General features: G+C 36.8%; 1 protein-coding gene across 2 annotated transcripts; it reads right to left on the bottom strand.

The window, feature by feature from the left end:
* Positions 1–24: 24 nt before the first annotated feature.
* Positions 25–11,269, bottom strand: psmd4b (proteasome 26S subunit ubiquitin receptor, non-ATPase 4b). 2 transcript variants are annotated; one of them, XM_048153238.1, is made up of 10 exons: positions 11,050–11,269; positions 9,696–9,836; positions 9,488–9,602; positions 4,659–4,745; positions 4,436–4,504; positions 4,115–4,330; positions 3,917–4,025; positions 1,620–1,733; positions 1,452–1,516; positions 25–669 (listed from the first exon to the last, which is right to left on the bottom strand). In XM_048153238.1, the coding sequence occupies exons 1-10, from the start codon at positions 11,106–11,108 to the stop codon at positions 496–498; spliced, it is 1,149 nt and encodes a 382-aa protein (XP_048009195.1). In that variant the 5' UTR covers positions 11,109–11,269; the 3' UTR covers positions 25–495. The 2 variants fall into 2 exon arrangements, with proteins under 2 accessions (XP_048009195.1, XP_048009196.1); XM_048153239.1 differs by lacking the exon at positions 11,050–11,269 and adding an exon at positions 10,376–10,520.
* Between the last annotated feature and the right edge of the window lie 613 nt (positions 11,270–11,882).

Raw genomic sequence — 11,882 nt, forward strand, 5'->3', positions numbered from 1 at the left:
AAAAATGCCACAACTATCTTTAGATTCCCTTAATCATAACAAAGCCCTTTATTAAAAAAGGAACTGAAAATAGTGATACAAAATTGACAAAGAAACCTTTACAAGAAGTCATCCAAAAACCACAAGAGAAATTATAGTTGGGTGGCATAAAGTAACCTATCTAGCAAATAAACACTGAAGTGAGCACTACTCTTTGAAGTAGTGTTTAACATTTTTTCTGCTTCACTGATTATGTTCAAGATCAGAGGTTACTTAAAAGGAACAAATGAAGATGCTTTTACATGTAAGAAGTGTTTTATGGATATTCTTTTCTTTCAATAAAGTGTGTTAGTCTGTTCTGTTGTTCCTCCCTCTAACATAAGAAAACTCATTATATCATTATCTTTGCTTTTTTAATCAGTTATATGCATTGTGTTCATCTCTATCCATCATCCAGTTGGAAACCCTTCAGTTGTATTTGCCCTTTGTCCTCCTCTGTCAGTCCAGACCGTTTCTCTATTTCTTCTCATCGTCTTTCTTGCCCTCGGGTGGTTTTGTTCTGTTCTGGGACGCCAGAGAGCCCATGGCATTACGAATGGCTTCATTGTTGGGGTCGACTCCTGGAAGGTTCTCCAGCACACTCTGCAGAAAGTCTGGATCCTGCATCACATCGTAATCCTCCTCATCCTCCTACAGAACACACACAAAGAGTTTCAGATGGGCACTTTCATGGCATTGTGCCAAGTTGTATGTGATTAATACATTTACCATGTGACGAATCAGAGGAAACACCTTATTAATATGTAATTACTTTAATTATCCTATGCACATAGTATTGATTATCTGCTACAAACTTTGATTTGAAGCAAACAAAAGGATTTGAAAATCTGACAAAAACAAATGTGTACTTAACGGCTTTAATGAGGGAGAGAACTACCCAAGCATTGCGAATGACATAATCTAATAAAAAACAACCTCATAGCCCACAGTAGGTCTGTCAGTGAAACATCAATTCCCCTATGGAGAAAATGACTGGGATTTTTACTTCCAGCACCAGACTGTTGAGACTGGCGTCTTTATGCTGCAAATATGGCATTGCTTTCTGTGTTGATTTTCATGCTCAGCCATCAGAATGCAGGTATGGCATCAGCAAATCAGCTCTCAAACAGCATTTAATTTACACAGAACAAAAGACTAAAATATCATTGTACTAAAAATGTAACACTGCTCCTTTTTGTCTTACAAGCACTGGAATTTCCTTCAGTACTCACAAATCTAATAACATAACTCCCGTTTCTGTTTTGTGTGGTTTTGGCTTGCTTTATTATGTTTAGCAATGGCTTCTGAATGATGGGAATGAAGAATATGCAGCTGCTTTTAATTATTCTGACAACGTGACTGTGTTGGATCTAAAATTTTGATCTCCTCTCAAAAAGAAAGCAGGTCTGGAGGAAAGGAGCTGGGAAACACACCTTAGGAGCTTCACTGTCTGCTGCTGCACTTGTTTCCACATCCATGGCCTCTGAACAGCCAAACTCTGTGCACAAAGACGAATATTTGGTTGTATAAAACAAATTTAAAAAGGTAAAAAAACTTATGAAAACAAAAAACAAGAATTTATGAAGAGTAAAAAGACTGACCTCCTCCTTGCATGGACATCTGTAGGGCGTATGCAATCTGTTCATCTTCCGTCATGCGGCTGAAATCAGGCAGAGCAGGAGCCGTCGACATCTTCAGCAGGGCAGTGTCAGACTCTAACACAAATACAGAACACAGCAGGTCACATTAAACAAACTTATGCTGTTAAAATACGTACGGTTTCACTCTACAATTTGGAGCATGGAGAAACTTCCCTTAACTTCTACATTTTGCTTACAAAATATTAACTAATTTATACTTTTATTAAATAGCATTTAAAAATACAGTAAAAAAAATGATAATATGTGAAATATTTTTACAGTTTAATAGAACTGTTTTCTATTTTAAAATATAATTTATTACTGTGATGGTAAAGCTGAATTTTCAGCATTCATCATTCTTATATGCTGATTTGGTGGTGAAACATTTCTTATTAGCAATGTTGAAAACAGTGTTGCTTAAAATAAAAATCATTTGTAACAATGTCAAAATATTCACTGTCAATTTCAATTTTTTTTAATCAATTTTATCCATCCGTGCTGACAAAAAGTATTAATTTCTGGCATTCAATCTGTCTTTTACAACAAACTTCTACTAGCTCCAGACAATGGAGAGAATTTGGCTGGAAGAACTTGGTGAGATACTTTATTACACCCCTCATTAAAAGCAAACAGTTAAAAAAAACCAACAGTGTTGGAGACTCTGTGGGGATGTCAATGTCAATCATTCTCATATATTTTGGTCATGTATAAAAATTCGCCCCTACTGGGAATCTATTGTAACAGAAATGGAAAAGATTTTGGGTTACAAAATATCGAATGACCCACAGACTCTGTGTTTAGGCCTGTTAACTAAAGATGTTGTTAGAGGGGAAGACATTCATCTATTCAAAGTGATGCTGATATCAAGTAAGAAAGTTATAACGAGGAATTGGTTGAAAAGTGAGCCTTTGAGTCTGGACCAATGGAAGAATATCATGGCGGAAATATTTGCAATGGAAAAAATGACCCACGACCTGAGATTGGAAGCACATAAATGTAAATTACGATGGTGGAAATGGACCAGCTATGTAACCCACTCAAATATATGAAACAAATGGAAGATCTGTATTTGTAGCACCCTACCAGTTGTTATCTTGTTCATTGTGAAAATAAAAAAAATGCAAAAAAAAAAGTAAAAAAGTAAAAAAAAAAAAAAGTATTAATTTCTTAAAAAAAAAAATAAAAAAAAAACCCTAAACTTTTACGTTCCCCTGAGAAACTTTGCGTTCGCTTGCAAAGAACTCAAAAGCTTCTCTGGGGAATGCAAAAGCACTGACATATAATTTTTCCTCCCATCCTCACGTCCCTTTAGGGGCTCCGTATAAAAAAGAAATACCCACTGCTGCACGTTTAAGGGACCCCTATGTGTCCACAAACCCCATATTGTTCAATACTCATTTAAAGGGGGCTTATTATGTAAAATTCACTTTTATAAGGTGTTTGAACAACAATGTCTGTCCAAAATTTGTGTGTAAACAACCTAGAATGGTAAAAATCCACTCGTTTTTTGATAATTCAGATAAATCAGAAGTAGTCTCTCCAGACGAGATTCAGATTCTCCCCCACGATGACGTCATCGTAGGGAGAAGCCCTGCCCACAACCGGTGACAATAAAATGTTGTATGTGGGATGTCTCCATGGACTTCTGCCATCTGAGTCACTAAGGACATTGTGGTTAAACTTCATTTTTGAAGGAAATGTGTAAAAAAAAAGTAGGTAAAGTTGTGTATGTTTGCGCCAATCATTTTACGCCGGACTGCTTCACAAACGAGGGTCTGTTTAACGCTGGATTTTTTTCACAAAGGTTGATTCTGAAAGATGGGTCAATACCAACGCTTCGTGCTCAAACTTCATATCCAGAACTGATGCTGCCCTCACGTGCTATCGGAATTATCATAAATAAGAGTTTCCTAGTTAAAAATTATGCATGAACGCCCTTTCTGACATTTTTGGTGCATGAGATTGTCCTGTTTTGTTGTTGCCGGTATGCCGGAGCATGAGTTCTTGAAACTCCGCCCTCTTCTGGAAAAGGGGGCCGGGAGCAGCAGTACATTTGCATTTTAAGGGACACACTCAAAAACAGCATGTTTTTGCTCACACCCAAAAAATGGCAATTTTAACATGCTATAATAAATTATCTGTGGGGTATTTTGAGCTAAAACTTCATATACACACTCTAGGGACACCAGAGACTTATATTACATCTTGTAAAAGGGTGCATAATAGGCCCCCTTTAAACACAATCCTCCTCTTCTCACCATCTGCAGTGGGTGATGAGACTCCAGCCTCTGCAGCTGAAGCCACTGCTGCCCTGCGAGCTTCCTCCTCCTGCCTCTGTCTCTGCTCCTCCATCGACACACGCAGAGCCTAGAACAGAGACACAAGCAAAAATAGAGACATTTGTAATGTTTCTAGCAGAGAAGCTTGTCAAATAAAAAGATCAGTGTGCTACTAACCAGAGCGAGCTCAGGGTCTGCGCTGGGGTCCACTCCAAACTCAAAGTCACTGGCACCCAGGCCCATAATGGTGCCACCTTCTCCAGCCATGATAGGAGAGGACAGAAGAGCATCTGCCAGGCTCGGGCCAGGAGGCACCGTTACCAAGTGAGAGCCTACACCCTCCTTTCCATTTAGGGTGTTCACAAACACGGTCAGCTTATCCGTGTTGACCTCCTAACAATGTGAAAAGACAAAAAAATTAATTGGGAGTAAATGACATGCAAAAAGAAATAAATTCTGGAGGACTGTGGACTACATTCCCTCAGAATAAATGTTCACCTCTTCTCCAAAGTTAACGATGTCAACACTGACTTTTTCCTTCTTCAAACGTTTCGCCATCTTCACCAACTGCGAGAAACAGTCAGAGGCACAAATGAGCAGGTGAACAACAGATTATATTGGCCTTTTTTAAATACAGACTCATACAGTGCAATGTTTACACCCAAGATGCATTAAGAAAAAAAACCAAGAAAAAAAAAAAAAAAAAACCAAAACAACTCACATCTTTCTCCTGGTCCTCCACAGGGCTCCCCACAAAAGCAATGATCCTCATCTTATGGTTCTTTCCCTGTCTGTGTTTCAATGCCAGCTGTGAAAAAAAGGAAAATAGACAGGACAGAAAAGTATGAGTTTACAGAAGCCATTAAAAAATAAAATAAATATATTACATGATATATATAAATAAATAAATATATATACTAATTAATATATAATATTATATACTAATTAAATACATAACTATATACTATCCACTGTGGCAAGTGTTTTTTTTCCAAAGTTACTAGCCACTCAGCATTTTCCCTGGCGACAATTTTGACATAGATACCATGGGGAAAAATTGCCATTGAGATATTTTTAATATTATATCATAAGTTGGCAGCAGGTAAATTATATGCTGTCACTTTAAGCCTTGACGCACGGATCCATAATACTGTTACAAATGCATTTTCTTTCTCAAGTGCAACTGACTGTTTACATGAATACTCATGAACACCGCCATTTTAACATTATTTTGTGTGTATTTGACCGTTTAACAGCAAGTACAGTGAAAAAGAATTCAAATTACTACTGAGAGCTGCGCGCTTTGGGTTTTTTTGGGTAGAAAATTAGTATTGGAAGCATTTAGTTATTTCAGTATAGATATGTATCGAAAAATCTACATTTTTGACAACACTAGGCCTACATTGCATAGTTTATTATTTCACATTTTTAAAAGACTACAACTGAAAAATGTATCTATTATACAATTCAACCCGCCAAAGTAGCTGGAGAGATTGCATAATATATATATATATATATATATATATATATATATATATATATATATATATATATATATATATATAAAATATGCAATCTCTCCAGCTACTTTGGCGGGTAAATATCTTTCATGTGACAACACTGAAGAAATGACACTTTGCTACAATGTAAAGTAGTCAGTGTACATCTTGTATAACAGTGTAAATTTGCTGTCCCCTCAAAATAACTCAACACACAGCCATTAATGTCTAAACCGCTGGCCACAAAAGTGAGTACACCCCTAAGTAAAAATGTACAAATTGGGCCCAATTAGCCATTTTCTCTCCCCGGTGTCATGTGACTCATTAGAGTTACAAGGTCTCAGGTGTGAATGGCAAAGAACTCTCTGAGGATCTGTAAAAAGAATTGTTGCTCTACATAAAGATGGCGTAGGCTATAAGAAGATTGCCAAGACCCTGAAACTGAGCTGCAGCACGGGGCCAAGACCATACAGCGGTTTAACAGGACAGGTTCCACTCAGGACAGGCCTCGCCATGGTCGACCAAAGACGTTGAGTGCACATGCCCAGCGTCATATCCAGAGGTTGTGTTTGGGAAATAGACATATGAGTGCTGCCAGCATTGCTGCAGAGGTTGAAGGGGTGGGGGGTCAGCCTGTCAGTGCTCAGACCATACGCCACACACTGCATCAAATTGGTCTGCATGGCTGTTGTCCCAGAAGGAAGCCTCTTCTAAAGATGATGCACAAGAAAGCCTGCAAACAGTTTGCTGAAGACAAGCAGACTAAGGACATGGATTACTGGAACCATGTCCTGTGGTCTGATGAGCCCAAGATAAACTTATTTGGTTCAGATGGTGTCAAGCGTGTGTGGGGGCAACCAGGTGAGGAGTACAAAGACAAGTGTGTCTTGCCTACAGTCAAGCATGGTGGTGGGAGTGTCATGATCTGGGGCTGCATGAGTGCTGCTGGCACTGGGGAGCTACAGTTCAGTGAGGGAACCATGAATGAGCAGAGCGTGATCCTCTCCCTTCAGATTATTTTGTGGGGACAGCAAATTTACACTGTTATACAAGCTGTACAGTCACTACTTTACATTGTAGCAAAGTATCATTTCTTCAGTGTTGTCACATGAAAAAATGTGAGGGGTGTACTCACTTCTGTGAGGTGAAATATATATATATATATATATATATATATATATATATATATATATATTTATTTCACACACAAACACACACGTATACATTGCTCAGCCAAAAAAAAAAAAAAAAAAAGTCGCCGTTTGGATTTTAATAAGCAAATACTTAATCTATGAATGGATCATTATTACAGTTATTACTATGTTTCTAGCATGTTATATGTTTGGCAACGGATCTTTTAACTCTTACAGATGGAGTGTGTAGCTTTTCATTTCTTAAACAACCATGTAGGAAGACACATCATGGCCATATTCCAGGATGACAATGTCAAGATTCATCAGGGTTAATGAAGAATCATTTTCACACATGAATTGGCACCTCTGAGTCCAGACTTTAATTTCATTGAAAGTGTTTGGGATGTGCTGGAGTAGACTTTACAGCATGCAACGTCAACTGGCGGCCCGCGGGCCAAATCTGGCCCGCCAGAGATTTCCATCCGGCCCCCAGAATAATACTGAATTCAGGAATAGCCTTGTAAGAGGAAAAAAGTTTAGGGCTGGTCCGAATACCATTTTTTGAGCTTCGAAGCTTCGGTAGTAATGAACATCGACTCTTCGGAGAGAGGGGCTGAACATATTTTTCTCTCTAATAAAGGCAGGAATCTGTGTCTGTATGTCCGTTTGCATTTTTATTATTTCGAGAACCGTTCATCCAATCGACTTCACAAGGCAGTGCAGTGTCGCATTTGGTGCAATATAGATGAACACGCGAGACGCGACACATTCAGAATTAATAAACTTTTAGTAAACTACAGTCAGAACAGCGCGAGCGGGAAGCGGCGCACCTCACGCGGGCAGGGCTTATGCTCCGAGAACGGACACTGCACTAGTGATATAAAACGCACACACACAGGTCTGTTAAATTAAGCAATACTTTTAAGGTAGTCTAATATTTTTCTGACTAACAAATTGGCACAGTAAGGGTAGATTTAAATAAAGAAAAACGAAATTTAAAAGAAAAAAACGAAATTTAAATAAAGAAAAAGGAAATTTAAATAAAGAAAAACGAAATTAAGTTAAATTAAAAACGAGATTAATTTAGATTGATAATAACGGGTAAAAATGCTAATACATTTTGTTTCTATTATTGTATTTTCCACAGTGTCAAAGCAACAAAACACAAGCTCAGACATGCACTTCGGTCCATACAAACTCCGCTGTTCTGAACACTCCCGTTGCTGGAACACGCGTCGGTTCTATTTCTAGCATGCACGCGTTTTCCAAGCGCGCCTGAGACGCGTGTCTCAGTGTGCAAACTCCAACCTGTTAAATATGGGAGCCGAAATAAAAACGGACACGCCACGCAGCTGAGACGCTCACGCAGCCAGTGTGTCGCCGGCCTTATTCAAGGGGGAATGAGAATCGTTTCGCGGGGGATCCCAGGTGTGCAAAAAAATAAAAATAAAAAAAAATATTCAAATGTCAAATTTTCAAATCGAATACCAACCCACCGAACGAATATTTGAATATTCGGGTCCGTTCCATATTTATTTATTTTTAAATCTAACGAAAAAAAAAAACCCTTCTGAAAAGTAGCTTGTGCCATAGCCTGCCTTCAGTCAAGAATGACGATAAACGCGTTGCTCTCATTGAACATCTTTTATTGTTTCACGTGCTCATTTTTTCACAAATGTCAAAATTTTCCTTGCCTGGGATTAGCGCACAATTGCGTGACAGTGATGGACAGCTTGACAGCCTCACAAATATGAAGCCTAAAATATCGCTATTGCCCCCTGGTGGCTTGCTGCAGTACAGGTAATATGTAAAAAACAAAATAAATTTGGAATTAGAATTAGTATATCAAATAATAACATATTAGGATACAATTCGAATTTTATTTTATATTACGAGTATCTGGCCCTTACAGTGTCTGCAGAGAAAAATTCTGGCCCTTGGACAAATATAGTTGATGACCACTGCTTTACAGAGTGCTCACCTTGCATTGTCAATACAAGATCTTGACCAAAAATTGATGCACCTCTTGATTGAAAAACATCACAACATTTATTTCCATTGAGAGGTGCATCATTTTTTGCTCAAGATCTTGTATTGACAAAGCAAGAGGTGAGCACTCTGTAAAGTCTCCTCCAGCACATCCCAAACACTTACACTGAGGTTAAGGTCAGTGCCAATTCATGTGTGAAAATGATTCTTCATGCTCCCTCCCAACAATTCTTTCACAATTTGAACCTGATGAATCTTGACATTGTCATCGTGGAATATGGCCATGATACATCTTAATACATGGTTAAGAAATGAAAAGCTACACACTCCATCTTTTAGGGTTAAAAGAATCAGTGTCAAACATATAACATGCTAGAAAAATAATAATCGCTGTAATAATGATCCACCCATAGACTCTTAAGTATTTGCCAATTAAAATCTAAACAGCGACTTTTTTTTTTGGCCGGGCAGTGCATGTATATATTTACACATACAATTCTTATTTATACAATTCTTATATATCTTTGAAATAAAACAGTTAAAGGTTACATGCAAATAAATATACTGTAACATTCTGAACTTAAAAATTCCTCAATAGTCCAAAGAGGCCATTTATTGAAACCAAGCTGCCAAATGTCTGTAACCTTCTGAGGTTTGAAGTTGTTACTCATTTTACATGCAAATAGTTAATAACAAAGGATGCTCATAAAAGGATGATCAGTTACAGTAGAAAAAAATTCATTCTAAGGCTCAGGCAGAGGGTGTAAAATGGTCATGTAATTGTAAACTAAACTATTTATTTTATAGTTTTTGGAGCAAGAAATCATGGCTAAAATTGTGGACCTTACAGAAAAAATAAAAATAAATATTTATAAAATAAATTCTAAAAATAAATACATTTAAATTGTGATATGATCCGACCCACTCACATGTGCTACTCTGATGCCTGTACAGAAGCTGATGACTCCTATGGGCTGAACAGCATGAAGTTTGGACAGGATCCTGCCCGTGTCAGGGGTCAGTGTGGTCAGGACCTCACAGTTACTGAAACACACACAGCAGATCTCCTCTATAAATTTTGTCATACACATTGTACCTATTAGTTAAATAAATAAACAATAAAAACCGTCATCCTACTTGGCCATAGTGATGAGCCCCACGTTGTTTTCGGGGTTACTCCGAGTTTTTGAATGACAGATGATGTTGACAGCATCTTGCTGGGCCTGAAGTCTGGTAGGCAAGAAGTCTCCATTGCGCATATATTCACTGTTGTCCACACTAGAAATAATAAACATACATATATACTGTGATGTCCACTCAACATTCCTGCAAATGATCGTACGAAGCCTAATTCTGCATATACGACTGGTTCTATTTAATATTTAAATATAAAATATTGTTAATAAAAGGATGAGGACGCCATCCAGACTAAAGCGTTTAGTATAATAGCAAAATGCAAGTACAAAGAAGGCTGGCTAGTTATTTAAACAAAAGCCTATATTATTACAAGGAAGTAAAACCAAACAAACCCATTTACATTCAAAACTAATTAATTTCATAAAAGGACAACTCAGATAGCCTGACAATCGCAGCTTTCTAATGTTTTCCCTGATAACATGTCAACACAAAGAAGCTGTTTAACAGGCTGAATGTTCCATCATGACTAAGGAAAACTGCACATCTGTCCTTCCGTTCAACACAACCTCTCTCTCAACTCCAATACACAACGTTTCACTACACAATCGCGTAATATGAAAATACATCACGTTTAACAAACTACATCTGATGTTTGAAGAATATAAAGTATTTTTTCTTACCAGACCATAGTACTTTCAAGCACCATCTTGAAAATTTTCTGTCGCTCTACGTGACGTAAGCACGTAAGTGAACGCTCATTGGCTAAAGTAGCTCTGAGAGGAGTTGTGGGAAATGTAGTTCAAAACGTATTTTCCATTAATCAACTGACACCTATTTTACCTACCGTAAAATAGGTATTAGTTTCAGATATAGGTTTGTGTGTTTGCTAGCATTCATTGTAATTTTGGTACGTAACATTAAGGTTTCATTTGTTAACATTAAAGGGATATTTCACCCAAAAATGAAAATTCTATCATTTACTCACCCTCATGTTTTTCCAAACCTGTACGAGTTTCTTCTGTTGAATGCAAAAGAAGATATTTTGAAGAATGTCACTGATTTCCATAGTATTTTTTTTTTTCCTACTATGGAAGTCAGGCTACCTTCAACTGTCTGGTTACCAACATTTTTCAAAATATCTTCTTTTTGGTTGAACAGAAGAAAGAAACTTATACAGGTTTGGAACAAATTGAGGGTAAATTATGACAAAATGTTCATTTTTGAGTGAACTATCCCTTTTACTACATTAACATGAACTAACAATGAAAAATAGCATTTATTAATGTTCATTTCAACATTTATTAATACATTAAAATCAAAAGCTGAATCTGTTAATATTATTTAATGAACTTACCCTTTTTGGTAACACTTTACTTGAAGGGGTGTGCATAAGTCGTCGCGTTCATGCAGCATTTTCCACCGTTACCACGGAAACCACTTTGCGTTCGTGCGCATGGAAAAGTATTGAAGATATACTGATAATTATAACTGATGTTATTTAATGATACTATAGACTGCACTTTGTATATTACATTGAATTTAACGAACACAGAAGTGCACGAATGCAGAATGTGCCATGTTTGCTGTTCTCGCATTTACGAGACTTTGACCACGCCCTTCTGCTCCGCTGCTCTGCGCATGCGTAGAAATTTCTCATTATTATGAGAAAGTTTCTCGTTATTATGAGAAACTAAGTCATTATTACGAGAAACTTTCTCATTATTATGAGATGTTAAGTCATTATTACGAGAAAATAAGTCATAATTACGAGAAATTTTGAAATGACTAAGTCATTATTATGAGAAACTTTCTCAATATAATGAGATACAATGTCATAATTAATGAAAGTTTCTCATTATTATGACTTACAGAATTATATTTTTTTACTCAATTGTGGCGGAAACGGGCTTCCATAGTAAATAGACAATATCAAATTTCTTAACACTTTATTTTAGGGTCTTTTAACTAGTTGCTTATTACTATTAGCATGCATATTACTAAAATATTGGCTATTTATTAGTAATTATTAAGCACATATTAATACCTTACTCTGCATGACCTTATTCTACATTTTTAATCCTATATATAAACTTAACAGTTAACTATTAATATGTTGTAAATTAGGAATCATAGTTAATAGATATGTTCCCTATACTGAAGTGTTACCAAAATAATGTAATGTATGTT

Source organism: Megalobrama amblycephala, linkage group LG13, assembly GCF_018812025.1.
Source record: "Megalobrama amblycephala isolate DHTTF-2021 linkage group LG13, ASM1881202v1, whole genome shotgun sequence".
Lineage (NCBI taxonomy): Eukaryota > Metazoa > Chordata > Actinopteri > Cypriniformes > Xenocyprididae > Megalobrama > Megalobrama amblycephala.